Source organism: Ambystoma mexicanum, chromosome 3q, assembly GCF_040938575.1.
Source record: "Ambystoma mexicanum isolate Mex_15411 chromosome 3q, UKY_AmexF1_1, whole genome shotgun sequence".
Classification (NCBI taxonomy): domain Eukaryota; kingdom Metazoa; phylum Chordata; class Amphibia; order Caudata; family Ambystomatidae; genus Ambystoma; species Ambystoma mexicanum.
This window is the reverse complement of record NC_090926.1, coordinates 922,473,622-922,490,702: the sequence shown is the minus strand read 5'-3', so window position 1 is coordinate 922,490,702 and position 17,081 is coordinate 922,473,622. Positions and strand designations below refer to the sequence as shown.

The following is a 17,081-nucleotide window of genomic DNA, read 5'->3' as shown; positions in this document are numbered from 1 at the left end:
GGGCAGCCCCCTCAGTTGGAGTTTGGCACTGGAGGCTCAGGGTGTGTTAGAAAGAATTCTCCAGAATGGCTAATTTCCCTTACCTACTGAACCCCTCAGCAGCTTTGCTGGATTTCTAGGATTTATTTTTTTCACCTGGTAAGAGTGTGAGCCTATTTTTTCCTACTCTTACATGTGTTTTGCTGTGTGTTTTACATTTTTGTGTTCATAGACTGTGGAGCCTCACCTACTCCATAGGCATCATCGTTTTACTGTGTGTCACACAGCACCTTTAGTGCAGTGACACAGGCTTGTCTTTTTCAGACTTCCCACTTTAAACTCCATTTTCCGGGACTCACTACTGTCTCTCAGAACACATAAAGTTGCCTTTGACTTTATTAGTATTTTTAAATTCACACACCTAGTACAAACTATCTTCCATAGAGTACTAGAAAGGGTTAATAGTTATCCCTTTTTGTCTGTTTCTAATGGAACATTATTTCATTCCCCTTTCTTTAAGCTTTGGCTGGTGGCAGTGGTACCTACCATTTTTTCCCTACCGTGGACTATGAAAATAGCCTTGGTACTTTTTTAGGCTATGTTAGTAGCCTCAAACTTTAATCCGCTGGACCTCTTTTAATTTTATTTTGGCTCCAACTGGGTTTATTCGCCATTTCTTTTTGTAAAGGTTTTTCTTGGGTTTTACTCTGCGCGCCAAACCAGGTTTGGTTCATTTGTTCGCCGTCCTTTGGCGGGCTTCTGCACAGAAGCCCTCCTTAGGCACCTCAGAGTCTAGGTAGATAGGATATGAGGGAGGGGTTTTAGGCCCCCTGCACAGGGTCTCCTTGGAGACCCAAGTCACACTCTTGTTTGATTGGCTAGGTGACTGTCCTGCCAGGACAGCCACCCTGCTGTGTGATTGACAGCCAGGCTGTGTGAATGGGGGAAAACTGCATTAAAAGCAGGTCTCTGGGACTTGGAAGGCAGAGTCGCCACTAGATCGAGAGAACCGAAGAGAAGCTGAAGGAAGAGGACGACTGCAACTGGTGAGGCCCTCCTATAGGTCAGAATCTCCTAAACTTCGACGACAGAGAAGATCTGCAAGGAATCTTCTTCCCTTGAGCTGGTGGGACCAACCAGTTCGCCAAACTCCAAGCAAGGCCTCCCTCCCCTGGTCGAATTTGCTGTGCACCGCTGCAGTGAACCGGATAGCCAGGAGGACCAGACCCTGTTCGGGTTTTAAGGAGCGCACCTTTTATACGTTGCTTTGCTCTGCTGCTGGTTTCTTCCCAGCTTCCCTGGGCAGCGCAGGACCCTCCAGGCTTTCTCCTTCTTGTCTGTCCGACAGTCGCATCAGGAACCGTGAGCCTGCAGGACCTGCCAGGAACTTCTGCCTCAGCTACAGCTTTCTTCTACTACTAACTTACTGTTCAAATCCGGCCGTTTGTTCCGTCTGAACGCGGTGAACATGTTTGAAATCTTTCGCTAAACTGAGGGCTTCTCCTTCTCTACTCTTTTAAATAACTTTTCATCTGACCAACTTCGTTTCGTTCTCTTGGCAAAGACTTAACCGCTAACTACTCCGAACTGTGTGATCCTCTGCAAAGACTCTGAACCATTAACATTGGCCCAGGCCTATTGATTTGAATCCTAGTTGCAGTAAGCCTTTTCTAGGTTGCCCTGCCTACTTACTTGTTGGTGCTGCTTGATTTTGAATAACCTTGTCTTTCCCTCCCTTTTTAAATTGCTGGAGTGCCATTTTGCTCACAATTCATTTTGAGCCTAACTTGTCCAGAATTCATTGGGTGGTGTGTACTGTATTAAGATTGTGATTCTCTGCTGCTTTACATTAGTGAGCGGTTTTACAATGGATGGTGTAAATAAATGTATATTCTTTTACTCAGAAGCCTTGAGTCAGTGTTTGTTTGAAGCATAGAAATTGCTGTCCTTTGTTTAACTTCTGATACTGCCCACTTTACTCTTGAAATATGTCTGGCTGCGTAGCCATCGCTGAAAGTAGAAGGAATGAGAGGATCCAAATTGGGAGACCTCCCGTCCCCTGCACACTATATAATGTTGTCAATAAAGACATTCAGTGAATTGCATTCAATTTCACAGATACAGAATGTTAAATTCTGGTAAATGATACTCTCAAATACGAAAAGGTAGCAACATTTAATTCAAAAGAACAGAAATAACTATAATTCAAAAAATTCTTCTTGAGCCTAGTAGCACTGTGACACAGTTGAGGTAGTGCTACTAGGCTCAAGAAGAAGAGGGAATTACCTTGAAACGCGTCAGCCAAGCACAGTTTAATTTGTGGATATTTTTCCTTGTTTTCCTTTGCATTTTATGCCAATTGACCTACAGTCAACTGCAATCATTGAACTATAGTTATTTCTGTTCTTTTGAATTAAATGTTTCTACCTTTTCGTATTTGAGAGTATCATTTACCAGAATTGAACATTCCGTATCTGTGAAATTGAATGTAATTCACTGAATGTGTTTATTGACAACATTATATAGTGTGCAGGGGACAGGAGGTCTCCCAATTTGGATCCTCTCATTCTTTCTACTTTCAGCAACATTGGTCTTGTGCCAAGACTATTTTTTCTCCCCTGCACCTTAAGATTCTAAAAATTCTAATAATTAACAATTGATTAAGGACCTTGATCTATTAGTGTGCACCGACAACCACAAACATTGTTTGCTTGGCCATCACTACCACTTTACTGTGTAGTACAGGCTTGTACCAAAGGTGAATTTGTACTTACACTTGTAGTCTTAATTGTGTTTGGTGTTCCCAAAGGGTACTGCATATGATTCTGCCTAACACTGGTGTACAGTGGTGAAGATAAAGTATAGTTATTACACTTAGAGTGATTCTATCACCTTGGATCAACTAACCACAAGGATAAACACCACTAAAAGCACCTTTTAATCTCATCTGATATGGAAAGCTACAGTCAGGAGACCCTCCTTAGTAACACTGTTGATTAGCTGAAACATCTGTGTAGAGAAAGGAATCTCTCTGTGAAAGTCAAAAAGTCAGAATCAATTGAAAGGTTGTTAGAGAAACAAAGTCTGGAGAGTGGGTCTGAAATACCCTACACTCCAGCAAATGTGGAAAATTATGAGGATGACAATGTGTTAGTTATTATGGATGAGTTAGATGAGGCAGATGTGTCTCACAATGTAGGCCTTACTGCTCCTCTAGCTGCTCAGCAACCTCAACCTTTGTCCACAGGGATCCCATAAGGTCCTACACTCAGTCTTGAATTGATTGCTCTAGAAAAGATAAGACGTCAATTGGAATTCAAACATATAAATGCTCAAACTGAACAAAAGCATCAAGAACCTAAGCTCAGAGAAATGGATATGAACCATGCCTTAGAAATTAAAAGGCTGTCTATTGAAAATGCTTCTCTCCCAGAGTCTTCTAGGTCTTCCAGTCCTAAGAGACCCTGTATGCCTAAAGAAATTGTTGGTATGTATGAGGCTAAACTTGATATTTTGGATTGGTTTGAGTATAACCATGGGATTCAAGACATTACAGGGAATCAGCTGCTTCCTTGGCTCTTCTCTAGGCTACCCACTGTTGCATTTGATGTTTGGGGAGGTGGATAGGATGGATTATGAGTGTGTGAAGCTAGATTTAATTGCTAGATTTGGGAAGACCTCTTCCCAGTACCTTAAGAGGTTTAGAAGCCTCAAAAAGCATGATGGTACCCCTTGGGCTACCTGGGTTGTGAATGTTTGAAAAACCTAGATGTTTGGGTTTAGGGTTACAGAGTAAACACTTATGAAGGTATGAGAAATCTTGTTATCTTGGAGTACATTTATGATGCCTGCTCTCCTGAGCTCAGACAGCACTTGGCTGATTCTAAGGAGATAGATCCAAAGAAGTAAGCTAAGACTGCTGACTTGTGGGTTGCCAACAGGGCTACGCATAAGGATTCTGGGGCAATTCAGAAGAAGGATGAGGGAAAGCAGCCAAGGAAAGATAACAAGGCGAATTCCAATACCTCCAATCCAAAAGAGGGCCCCAAACAAAACAATAATAGTAAGCCACAAGGGAAACCGAATCATGCTAGTACACCATCTGGACCCAAACCAGATGGAGGTCAGAACAAACCCCCATTCATCAAAACATTTGGGAAATGTTATGTTTGTGGGTCAACTGACCGTCTGAAAGGGGATCCCAGATGTAAGGTAAACCTTCAGGGGTCCAAACTGTCTCCTTAGCCTTCTCCCCAGAGGAAGAAGTACCTATGGCAAGTGGACACTTTCACCTACTCGCTGATGAACCCATGTGAGTCTCAGCTAGTATTTCTTTAGTGTCCCTGGGTTTGTGGGAACAACAGAATTTAGATGTATATAATCCCATCCCAGATAATACTAAAGAGTATTATACAGATAGTGTTCTTGTGAATGGCCAGGAGACCCCTGGCATCAGAGACACTGGAGCCAGCTAACTGTGGTTGATAAATCGTTTTTCAAGGTAGAGAATGTTGCTAAGGCACCCAAACACCTCACCAAGTTAGCTGGAGACCCTGTGCAAATGTTTTCCCAATTACCATCTCTCATCTAGTGCAATGGCATGACTGTCAAGATACCTGTTAGTTTGCAGAGTGAAGTGCCTGGGAGGGTCCTGTTGGGTAATGACCTAAAAACTCTTGGAGTTGTGTCCAGTACCCACAGGCCTCCCAGTAAAAGGAAACCGGTGTTCACTAGGCCTGCAAGGGAGAGGACCTTGAGAGGCTCTCCAGGGAAACTTATAGAGAAAACGATCACCCCCAGTCCACAGGAATTGCTCACTGCTCTTTCAGGAAAGAAAGAGGCAAATGGGAAACCAAAGACCTCCAAGAAAAAAGCAGATAGCACCCCTGTGCTACCAACAAGGACATCCCCAAGATTGTCCAAAGTCACACCTGTGACTCCTCCACTTGCTGAGGCTGAGTGTGAGGTACCACCCTCTGTGGTTGAGCCAGCTTCTAGAGAGTCAGATCTGGAAGAAGACATTATTCTAGTTGGAGAACTGGATCCTGTTGACCATCCTGAGCTGCAGTCTTTACTGGCAGAAGGTGGACCCAACAGGGCAGACTTCAGCAGAGGACAAGGAGAGTGTCCTACTCTTGATGGTCTTCGCCTACAGCCAGCTTCTCAGCTTGATGGGCAAGAGCCTGGGAAGCATCCTTTGCACTGGGAAGATGGCCTCTTCTACAGTGAACCGACTGAGTCTATCCCTGAGGACTGCAAAAGACTTGTAGTGCCCCTAGAAAACAGATTCCAGTTCCTACAGTTGGCCCATGAGATACCGTTGGCTGGTCATTTGAGTTTCAAAAAGACCAAGGAAAGGCTCTTTTTATACTTCTATTGGCCTGAAATGGGTTCAGAAGTTGACAAATTCTGTAGGAGGTGTCACAATTGCCAAACCTCTGGCAAGAGTGGAGCCAAGAATGTGGCACCACTTTTGTGAGGGTGGGCATCGACATTGTTGGTCCCCTTGACCATCCCACGTCTTCAGGAAACAGGTTTATCCTGGTTGTAGTAGACCATGCTACTAGGTATCCTGAAGCAATACCTATGAGGACTGTTATGGCTCAGGCTGTGGCTAAGGCTCTACTTGGTATTTTTACCAGAGTAGGGTTTCCTAAGGAACTGATATCCGACAGGGGATCCAATTTTATGCCCCACTACATGCAAGCCATGTGGAAAAACTGTGGTGTCACTTACAAGTTCTCTACAGCCTACCATCCACAAACAAATGGACTGGTAGAGAGGTTTAATCATACTATGAAGAGCATGATAGGTGCTTTAGAGGAACCCCTTGAAAGAAAGTGGGACCTTCTACTGCCATTCCTTCTCTTTGCTTATAGAGAAGTCCCTCAGGAGGGTGTTGGATACAGTCCCTTTGAACTTCTTTATGGCCATCCAGTCAGAGGTCCATTGGCCCTGATTAAGGAGGGGTTAGAGAGTGCTCCTTCCCCCAAGCTAGTCAGAGTGACTGACTATGTGATAGGTTTCCGGAGGAGAATGTCACACATGATGGCAGAAGCAAGTTATAACTTGAAATCAGGTCAGGCTCTGGTCAAACATTGGCATGACCAGAAGGCCAACATGGTTGAGTTTACTCAAGACCAGCTTGTACTAGTTATGGTGCCAACAAGACAGAGGGCCTTTCAAGACAAATGGTTAGGACCCTTCAAGGTGGTGGGCAAACTTGGAGAGGTGAACTATCTGGTGGACTTGGGCAGACCCAAGGAGGCTCCTAGAGTCTTTCACATCAACCGTTTAAAGGCATATGTCGTGAGACCAGAAGTGGGAGCTTTGCATCTAGCTTCAGCTCAAGAGGAGGAAGATAGTGAACCTCTACCTGACCTACTGAGCAGCCAACCTTTGGATGAGAACATAGAAGGAGTTAATCTCTCTTCTAATCTGACATCTGAACAACAGGAGGACTGAAAGTTTCTGTTATATCAGTTTGCCTCCCTGTTTTCACGTTCACCAGGCTTTACCCCTTGCGGCCAGCATGAAATTCTAACTGGTGACTGTTTAACTGTGAAAAGCAGAGGTTACAGAATGTCAGAACATGTGAGAACCCACATAAAGGAGGAGGTCAACAAGATGCTTGATCTCGGGGTTATAGAGCCCTCTACAAGTCCATGGTCTAGTCCAGTTGTTCTAGTACCAAAGGCAGGATCCAAGGAGTTGAGATTCTGTGTGGACTATAGAGCTCCAAATGCAGTCACTAAGACTGATGCCCATCCTTTACCAAGAACAGATGAACTGGTGGATAAACTTGGTGCAGCCAAGTACTTCAGTACATTTGATCTGACATCAGGCTATTGGAAAATAGCCCTGACAGACCATGCCAAGGAGAAAACTGCATTTTCAACCCCAGCAGGCCCCTACCATTTTAGGATTATGCCCTTTGGACTACAGCATGCACCAGCTACATTTCAAAGGATAGTTAATCAAGTTCTGAATTGGATGGGGGAGTTCTGCATGGCATACTTGGATGACATTGCAGTATTCAGCCCTACATGGAAAGAACATATTGACCACCTAGTTTATGTTTTGCAGGCTCTTGAGCAGGCCCATCTGACCATAAAGGCAAGCAAATTTCAAATTGGTCAGAGCAAAGTGGTCTACCTTGGTCGTGAGGTATGAGGAGGTGAAATAAGGCAAATTGCCTAGCAAAGTAAAAGCTGTACAAAACTGAGCCACCCCTACTACTCAAATCCATGTGAGAGCCTTCCTAGGTCTCACTGTGTACTATAGGAATTTCATAGAGAAATATGGGACCATAGCTTCTCCTTTGAATATAGTCTCCTCTCCAAAATTACCTACAAAGGTGTCATGATCACTGTTTCCAAGGAGCCAGGACCAGCCCAACGTCCTTGGAAGCAGGCCCCTAACCCTAATCCTAGGCACCAGCCGGTCCCTACTGGGACCTTTTGGACCCTGTCCTGGCGCCGGTGGCACCAGGCTCATCAAAACCATCGGTCCCGGCACTGGAAGCGCCGGGCTCATAATTGGTGGGAGAGTGCTTGGGTGGACTTACCTGCAGCAGACCATGCTGCTTACTTACCAGCCACTTAGAAGCCCTCTGTGAACAGGAACTACTTTCTTACCTGGGTGGGGCAGCTCCACTCCCTGGATACAGCACTGGAACTCTTCTGGAAACTGGAACTCTTTTCTTACCTAGGCGGGGCCGTGGAAGAAGACGCCTCATCACTCCAAGGCTATTTAAACCACACCCGATAGATGAAACGTGCTTCGCGTTATTCTGCATCTGCAGCAGAACGCTCACCGAGTCTGTTCCAGCCTTTCCTCTCTCGATCCTGAACCTGCAAGAATTATACTTACCATTCCTGTATCCAGTCAACATCAGCACCTGCAAAAGACAAGAAACAACAGGTTAGCAAGACAAACTCTACACACAGTGCTTTCTCACCTGATCCATCAGCAGCGGCCGTGTCTTCACGCTGCACCTTCGCCTGCAAAGACAAAAGCATTGTTAAACTTACCGGCACGCCGTGAATTCCGGATTTCTTCATTCTGCATCGCCGCCTGAGAAGACAAAGTATAGTTAAAACTTACTAGCATTCCGCTGACTCCGGCGCTGCAAACCAACATCTGAAAGACAAAAGAAAAAGACATTAAGCAGGTATTTACTTACGAACTAAGCTGCAAGGAAAGAGACAGTTAGAGCGCTTACCATACTTACGAATTTCCAGGCGCTTCACTCCATCTTCCATTCCGAGAGTCCTGCAATACATAAGGGAAAGAATTATACAGAGTCTTCAATATTAACGTGCCACGCATTTAAAGACTATAAAGACAAAAGGTGTCCAGAAACTCACCGCTCGTGCAGATAACGACGGTAACCATCCTCTGAATTCAAGAGGCCAATGTTTCACCAGTGAAGGAACTGGCAACGGCACCCTGCACCAGACGCAGATGGAGAGCCCAGCATTCACCTATCTAAGGTGAGCACGTTGACCTGGGGGGGGCTCTACAGAAAAGCTAGAGAGAGAGAGAGGGACATTCAACAACCCAGGCCATTAACCCCCATATTCTTTCACCTGCAGAAACCTCACTCTTCGAGTTCGACACACAGTGCGAAGAGGTTCGACCCCAGAAGCCAATCGAGTCCTGCACATCACTTTTCGAGTCACAGACACCTTCCTGCCAAGACCCGCGCCTCCGTGGGAATCAGGTGAGCGTTACAAAAGGTTAGATGGAATGAGGAGTGCATTCAAGCCTTTGAAAACCTGAAGAAAGCCCTTTGTCAAGCTCCAGTCCTAAGAGCTCCTGATTATCACCAACCTGTCATTGTGCAGAAAGATCCATCCAATACAGGTATAGGTGCAGTCCTTAGTCAACTAGATGAGAAGGGTAGGGTGCACCCCATTTGCTTCAACTGCAGGAAGTTGAAGGATCCAGAAACAAGGTGGGCAACCATAGAGTGTGAGTGTTTTGCCATTGTGTGGTCCCTGAAGAACTTTAGACCATACTTGTATGGATCTACTTTTGTGATTCAGACAGACCATCAACCCTTGAGATGGTTAATGCAAATCAAAGAGGAGAACCTAAAACTACCAAGATGGTCAATCTGCCTGCAAGGGTTTGATTTCACCATTGAGGACAGGCCAGGATGTCACCACCAAAATGCTGATGGTCTCTCTAGGATGTTTATAACCGACTAGAGTGAAGAGATTCATCCAGGAGTGGATTAAATCCTCCTGTCCCTTAGTATGGTGGGGTGAGTGTTAGGGAGAATTCTCCAGAATGGCTTATTTCCCTTACCTACGGAGTCTCTCAGCAGCTTTGCTGGATTTCTAGGATTTATTTTTTTCACCTGGTAAGAGTGTGAGCCTTTTTTCCCACTCTTACATGTGTTTTACATTTTTGTGTTCATAGACTGTGGAGCCTCACCTACTACACAGGCATCATCTTTTGACTGTGTGTCACACAGCACCTTTAGTGCAGTGACACAGGGTTGTCTTTTTCAGACTTGCCACTTTAAACTCCATTTTCTGGGGCTGACTACTGTCTCCCAGAACATGTAAAGTTGCCATTGACTTTATTAGTCTTTTTAAATTCACAGACCCAGTACAAACTATCTTCCATAGAGTACTGGAAAGGGTTAGTAGTTATCCCTTTGTGTCTGTTTCTCATGGAACAGTATGTCGTTCCCCTTGCTTTAAGATTTGGCTGGTGGCAGTGGTACCTACCATTATTTCCCTACCGTGGACTATGAAAATAGCCTTGGTACTGTTTTAGGCTAGGTTAGTAGCCCCAAACTTTAATCTGCTGGCCACTTTTAATTTTATTTTGGATCCAGCTGGGTTTATTTGCCATTTCTTTTTGTAAAGGTCTTTCTCGTGTTTTACTCTGCACGCCAAACCAGGTTTGGTTCCTTTGTTTGCCGTCCTTTGGGGAGCTTCTGCACATAAGCCCTCCTTAGGCGCTTGAGAGTCTAGGTAGACAGGATGTGAGGGAGGGGTTTTAGGCCCCCTGCACAGGGTCTCCTTGGAGACCCAAGTCACACTCTTGTTTGATTGGCTAGGTGACTGTCCTGCCAGGACAGCCACCCTGCTGTGTTATTGACAGCCAGGCTGTGTGAATGGGGGAAAACTGCATAGAAAAACAGGTCTCTGGGACTTGGAAGGCAGAGACACCCCTGGATTGAGAGAACCGAAGAGAAGCTGAAGGAAGAGGACGACTGCAACTACTGAACCTCCCAGTGAAGCCTTGCTGCGGGTCTGAATCTCCTAAACTTCGATGACAGAGAAGATCTGCATGGAATCTTCTTCTCTTGAGCTGGTGGGACCAACCAGTTTGCCAACTCCAAGCAGGGCCTCCCTCCCCTGGTCGAATTTGCTGTGCACCGCTGCAGTGAACCGGATAGCTAGGAGGACCAGACCCTGCTCGGGATTTAAGGAGCACACCTTTTATTCGATGCTTTGCTCTGCTGCTGGTTTCTTCCCTGGACAGTGCAGGACCCTCCAGTCTTCCTCCTTTTTGTCAGTCCAACAGTCGTTTCAGGAAGCGTGAACCTGCAGATCCTGCCAGGATCTTCTGCCTCAGCTACAGCATTCTTCTACTACTAAGGTACTGTTCAAATCCGGTTGTTCGTTCCGTCCGACCGCCTTGAAAGTGTTTGAAAGCTTTCGCTAAAGTAGAGGGCTTGTCCTTCTCTACTCTTTTAAATAACTTTTTGTCCGACCAACTTCGTTTCAAACTCTTGGCAAAGACTTAACCGCAAACTACTCTGAACTGTGTGATCTTCTGCAAAGACTCTGAGCCATTAACATTGGCCCAGACCTATTGATTTGAATCCTAGTTGTGGTAAGCCTTTTCTAGATTGCCTTGCCTACTTACTTGTTGGTGCTGCTTGATTCTGAATAACCTTATCTTTCCCTCCCTTTTTAAATTGCGGAGCACCATTATGCTCCCACTTTATTTTGAGCTTAACTTGTCCAGAATTCATTGGGTGGTGTGTAGTGTATGAAGATTGTGATTTTCTGCTGCTTTACCTTAGTGAACTGTTTTACAACTGATGGTGTATATAAATGTATAGTCTTTTACTCAGAAACCTGGAGTCATTGTTTGTTTGAACCATAGCAATTGCTGTCCTTTGTGTAACTTCTGGTACTGCTCACTTTACTCTTGAGATAGGTCTAGCTGCTCAGCCATCGCTAGCACTTTACTGTGTAGTACAGGTTTGTACCAAAGGTGAATTTGTACTTACACTTGTCTTAATTGTGTGTGCTGTTCCCAGAGGGTACTGTATGCGATTCTGCCTAACATTGTGTCTGGCCAACACGCTTGGGTTTTGGTTTGATTGGGAGTTTGTTGACCGAGTTGATTTTGTCGTGCAGGTTAGTTACCAGTTTGTGTGTGTGTGATGAGAATATGTCAGGTGGAATGTTGTCATGGGTATTGTGCTTAAGTATGCATCTGGTTCATGAGACATCTGGTTGGAATGGTCTGTTATCATGGTTAGCCCCATTACTTGTAGTGGCGTAGCTGGCCATGTGCCAGCCCATATAGGTCAGTTTGTGCTTGGGGGTGGCAGCCCTGAGGTTCGCCAGTGGCAGTGGTTGATGGGAGGTGATAGTGTTTTTTCATGATGGTTTGGATGGTAAGTTTGTTGGCCCAATTTGGGGCAGGTAGTGCTCCAGTTTGGCATGCTGGTGACCCGCCAGTGGCAGCGGTGGGTGGAAGGTGTCTGTGTGATTGTTGTGATGGGTGTGATTGAATGCAAGGTTGGTGTGGTGCCACTACCCCTGGGTTAGTTACGCCTGGTCGGTCTGTCAGCCCCCCTGCCTGTTAAGCGAATGTGCTTGTGTTAGATGTGCAGGTGCATGGTGTGTGTGCTGTGCTGTCTGGTTGCGAAGTGTGCTTGTCTGTGGTGTAACGGAAGGAGGTATGTTGTGACTGTGTGTGTGCGGTGTTGTATGGTTGCAAAGTGTGCTTGTCTGTTTTATAACAGAAGGAGGTATGTTCTGACTGACTTTCCTGCATGGTCCCTGTTTCCTGAATTCATGGGGTGTGAATGCAAGGTATGATGCCATGAATGGCATGCTAGGAAAGTGACTGGAATGATGCGTGTGAAGGTGATTCCACCCAGGGCAGTTGGAAGATCTAGCCTGGGTGGTGGGAGCCAGTGGGCTCCCCTCTGTACTTTCCCATCTTCTTGATGTACCTGATGTGACCTGATGACCTTTGTAACCTTTTAAAAGTACCCTGAAGATTACCTTTGGCCTACATGAGTATCCTTTTGAGTAACCTGCACTTACGAACATAATAACTGGTGACAAGGATGCAAGCATGTCTCCTTGTTCTTCGGAATGGAGTAAGTGGGATTTGGATTGGAATTTTGGAGTTTGGAGTGGAGGTGGCCAGAGTGTTGTTGGTTTCATACTTTGGTCACACTACCCCATGTATTTTCCCTTGCACTTCTTTCCGTACCCTTATCTTGGTTTCTGTTGAGGAGGGAGATGTGTTGTATCTTGTGTTCCCTGCCTTGGTCCTGAGGGCCATCGACCTTCCGGAGCAAAATCTGAGGATTGTCAGTCACAAAAATCGACCGGGCCTCGCCTCACCTCGAGGGTCCAACAGGATCTAAACAGGATCTAAATAGAAGCAGAGCTTCGCATTGAACAAGACCTCTTGCACCTCTTTTCTTGCTTCAAATAGAGTTTCTAAATCAAGCATAATCTGTCAGAAAATGCCTCATCCTGCCAAAGAGGAAACACCATTACAGGGTCAGCGACCAACTCCCTTTATAATCACTGCTACAGGCAAGGCCATACAAACTGATTCCTCTGTTATGGTTTCCTGCTCAGTGCAGAATATTAAAAATGTCCTCCACAGAGTGTGGACCATCGTCTCCCGCGAGAGCTTCAAAAATCCCTCTTCCTCCTACTTTCTCCAGGGAGTTTGTCCACTTTGTTAAAATGGATTGGTCTCCTATGGCGGCCTGGTCTACCTCCTGCTCCATACCATCCTCTTCCCTCAGGTTTGGAGCTCCTCCTCTGGTCAGACAACCAACTTGGTACCCTAGACTGCCAACAGCTTGGTATCAATATGCCTCCTCATCTTGGTCTCCCTCAACGGCAGCGCTTTCGACATCCTTGGAGAATACATTTTTTGAAAAATGCCTTAGGATCATGCACTCAGATCCAATGAAAGGTTATTTAAACAATTTAATAAAGCAGGTGATGCTTCAGAATATTCCTCTACCTCTGGCCACTCCTGTTTCACTTAGTCCCAGCCCCTCCTATTCCTCCTGTTGTGGTGCCTGTAATTACCATTGCTCCGTATCCAGAGCAACCTGGAGAGGAAGCTCAACCCACTGCTGTGGCAGGGTCACAGAAACCAATCAACAGCCCATCTCCTCGAACATACACCGGCACTGGTGATATGATATTGTATTTATAACGCACCTATACACAAATGTTGATGAGGAAGGCGAGGAAGAAGCCTTATTTTTCTGCAAAGGCTTTTCATAATAGGATGATATGGATCCGGGACTGTTTAGGGTTTCTTATCCCAGAAAAATGTGATTCAGAACCTGGGGTTCATTCAGGGGTACTGTCACTAGCCACGTCTGACAGATCCGGCATTCCTTTTCAGAGGAAGCAGTCTGTGAAATTCTTAGACTGTGACAGCTACCAGTAAAGAACTATTCAGACTCCCCAAGTTTATCCTCAAAGCCACAACCGCTAGGATCAGTTGTGGCCTGAGAAGCTATGTTCTCTGGCAGTGTAGCTCTTCATTTTACCTTTTGTTGAACAACACCACTGGGATACCCTTATGGCACCTATGGGTGGGGGCACACCTTGGGACCCATAGTGTATGTGCTGGGCACCTGTGTGTTGCCCACAGAGTAGTGTATGGGCTGGTGGCAGCTACATACTGACTTGATAGTGACTTTGAGTGTTCTCCATTTTTGGGACACCCAGGCCCTGCCATAGGAATCAGTGGATTCCTGAACAAATGTAATGGGCACTATGCCTCTTGGTTTCTATTGCCTTCACCCCTTGTTTCCCAAAGTCCTGAGAAGCCCTGACTCTGTCCCCTTACCCCTACTGGCAGTTAGCTGGATGGACCAAATATGGCTCTGGGGCTGCCTCCTGCCAGACTGGCTGGGCTTTCCCAGGCACTGTGTGTTGTGGGTACACCCTTGCGATGGGACCTGTATGAATGGAGTATGAAGTCAAGTCACATTCTGTGTACTTGGTGTCTGATTTTGACTGTGTGACACAATGCCTGAGCCTGCCCCGACTGAAACTGGAATGAATGCAGTGTAGTGCTCTGAAAGGCTGGGGAAAAGCCCCCAAACCACATCCTTTGTTGTGGGTGTCTGGTTTCTGCTAAATGACCTGAATGCCTGTGAGCCTGATTGGGTGCTGGCAGCCTGAATGCAGTGTGTGTGATTTGCTGGCTGAGACTGGTTCAGCTTGAGTGAATGGGGAGTGTTTTGAATAACAGGGGACCTCATTCTCACCTCCTTGTCAGAAGCTGAATAGAAACCTGAAGCTGAAGCCATCTTATTCTTGCATCCTGAAGTCCAGCTTGAGGAAGAAGTCTGCGGCTGCAAATCTTCAAATAATCCAAATGCTGATGTGCTGACTCAAGGACTGAACCAGGGAGGACCTGGATAGGCAACCTCTTCCATTAGCTATGAGGGAACATCAAGCATCTGCTGCTCTTCCCCCGAAGTGTGCTAGAAGGCAGTCCTGTGCATCTGTCGTCCGGTGAAGGTATCTTTGTGGGTCATAAGAGGAGTACCTGAATATTTTGAAGCCAAGATGTTCCACCTGTGTTGCCCAGGGTCCGGAGGAGTGTTTGTCTGGAAGAAAGGGGTACAATGGCATAGTGCTCACCGACACCCAGAGCAGACAAAGTTCCAACCATCCAAAGAAATCTTCAAGGGGCATTCCGGCCACAACATCTACCCACTTTACCACCCCAGAGAATGTCCAGGGTCGCTGCCTGCAGAGGAGTGCCCAATGGAGGTTTTCCCGCAACCGTAATCCTAAGAAGATATCCTGAGGGTCCAGACCTGGTGAGCGTCCGTATTCCAGTTCAGTGCCTGTGCCCAGGTCACCAGAAGCCATCCTGATGTTCGTGCTGTGGCTGCAGCACAGAAGAACCAAAAGGCGGTGAACCACAAATTCCTGAACCCGACACCTACTTCTGCCACTGTGCCCGTCGCCAATAAAAGTCATCCACGCCCACCAAGGGTCTTCTCTTCTTCGGCCAAGCCTTGTTGAGGTCCACAACAAGTTTCAGTTTCCTGGGACATCCGTAGCTGGTGAACAACCCAACATTGGAGACCAATGAAAAAGACCTGTATTGTTGCCTTTACCACACTGCTTGGTTCCCTTCTTCTTCTCGACACTGACATCCCAGCGACTCCTTCTTCCAAGTGGGGTTTCCATCCTCGAGGGGTCTCACTGAGTAAAGCAAGAAACACCACTTCGCCTGCCAAGGTATCCAAGGTACTGTGACGAGTAAGAGCATCTTCCATCCTCAGGATTCATCTAGGGGTCCCAGATTCGTCTTGGATCCTGTTCTCCTGTGGCTTCCCAGGTACTTTGGGGCAGGGGATCTGTAGAAAGAGAGGCATACTATTAATTAACATATTTGGAGTGGGCTGTAATATACAATATTAACTTTTCCTTGCAGGTTGCCCAGCTTGGGGGTTCCTTGCACAATATTGCATGTTTTCTAAAGAAAGCACCCTGCCTATGTTCTAATGATTACATGCCTTTCTACAGTCATGTTTTATGAGTTAAACCTTTCCCAATAATATAAATGCATTTTACTAACTGTCAGCAGTTGTGCATTACAATTGAATTTAAAGGTAACAGTGGTACCCCATATATCTGTACATATATCTTAAGTTAAGTTACCTTGTTAGATTTCTAGTACAAAGTCAGTGTTATTTATTTGTGCATATCTACTTTTATCCTTTAATAAACAGACTGTGTTATCACCTAACTAGCATGTGGACATTCCATTGTGGGGGCTTGGGGATTCACTGTACCTAAGAACCAGCCTACATCACCTCCCTGCTCGCCCAACGTTACCAATTGAGAGTCTTGGCTGGGGTGCTCTGTGCCTCTACCCCAACTATATAGTGGGCAGAAGTACAGATAACACCAATATTTGACTGATTAAGGAGCCCTAACTTCCCAGGCTTAGAATGTGATACCTGACTAAACAGGAATGCGTGTCAAAATGTGCTTACGCCCAAGACACTTGCATGACGACTGACATTCAACGGTAGCTTTGATGTTTATGTTGCGTGGAAATTCAATGATGCTGCAAAACTCATCCCTCTGTCTTTTTTGCTAGGTGACCATGGCTTTCTTCATTGTGGAAATGATAGTGCTCCAAATTGGGGCAAATGTCTATATATTTCTACTTCTGTCAAATATGTTCATACCCGTCTATCCATTGTTGAGCTGCATAGTCCGTTTGGAGGTAAGTTACTGTGGTCCTCATTCACAAAAATGTCTTCTCACTTGGTCAAGCGAAGTTTGAATGTATGTTGATTCCTACAGTAAAACTGTATGGGGAACATTTAATCAGCTTTCACTCCTTCACAAAATGTGCCCCCCGTGTGCATTCCAGGGGAGTGGATTTCGCAATCATTCGCGCACCTCTTATTCATAGAGGGGAGGCGCTTTTGAATGCACTATGCCTCTGGCCGTTACCTCTGTGCCTTATCTGTCATAAGCCTTCTGCAGGTGCAGACAAGTTGATTTTCTATCCCCGACCTATATTGCCTTGACAAAAATAAGAAAAAGCTCTTGCTCTGCATGTTGTTTTTTTTCTGCATTTTTTTATTTTTAAATGCCCACCCCCTAAAGTAGGAATGTAAATATAGCCTTTACAGTCATAGTCCCTTTACAGCCTGTCACTGGCAATGTGCACTTCACACCCATTTGGGTCGGGTTTGATGCCAACCTTCCACCCACGTGTGTGTTCGCGTGGGCTACGCCCATGGTGGCCATGCCCAGTTGCATGGACGGGTGGGCGTGTAGATCCCCTATGCTAGCAGCCCAGCTCGC

General features: G+C 45.9%; 1 protein-coding gene across 1 annotated transcript in view; it reads left to right on the top strand.

The window, feature by feature from the left end:
• Positions 1–17,081, top strand: part of LOC138583117 (ATP-binding cassette sub-family A member 9-like) — a 2,332,105-nt gene that overhangs the window by 1,464,458 nt on the left and 850,566 nt on the right. The window contains exon 26 of the mRNA XM_069655077.1: positions 16,363–16,491. Coding sequence (XP_069511178.1) covers positions 16,363–16,491 — 129 coding nt within the window. The remainder of the gene's footprint in view (positions 1–16,362; positions 16,492–17,081) is intronic.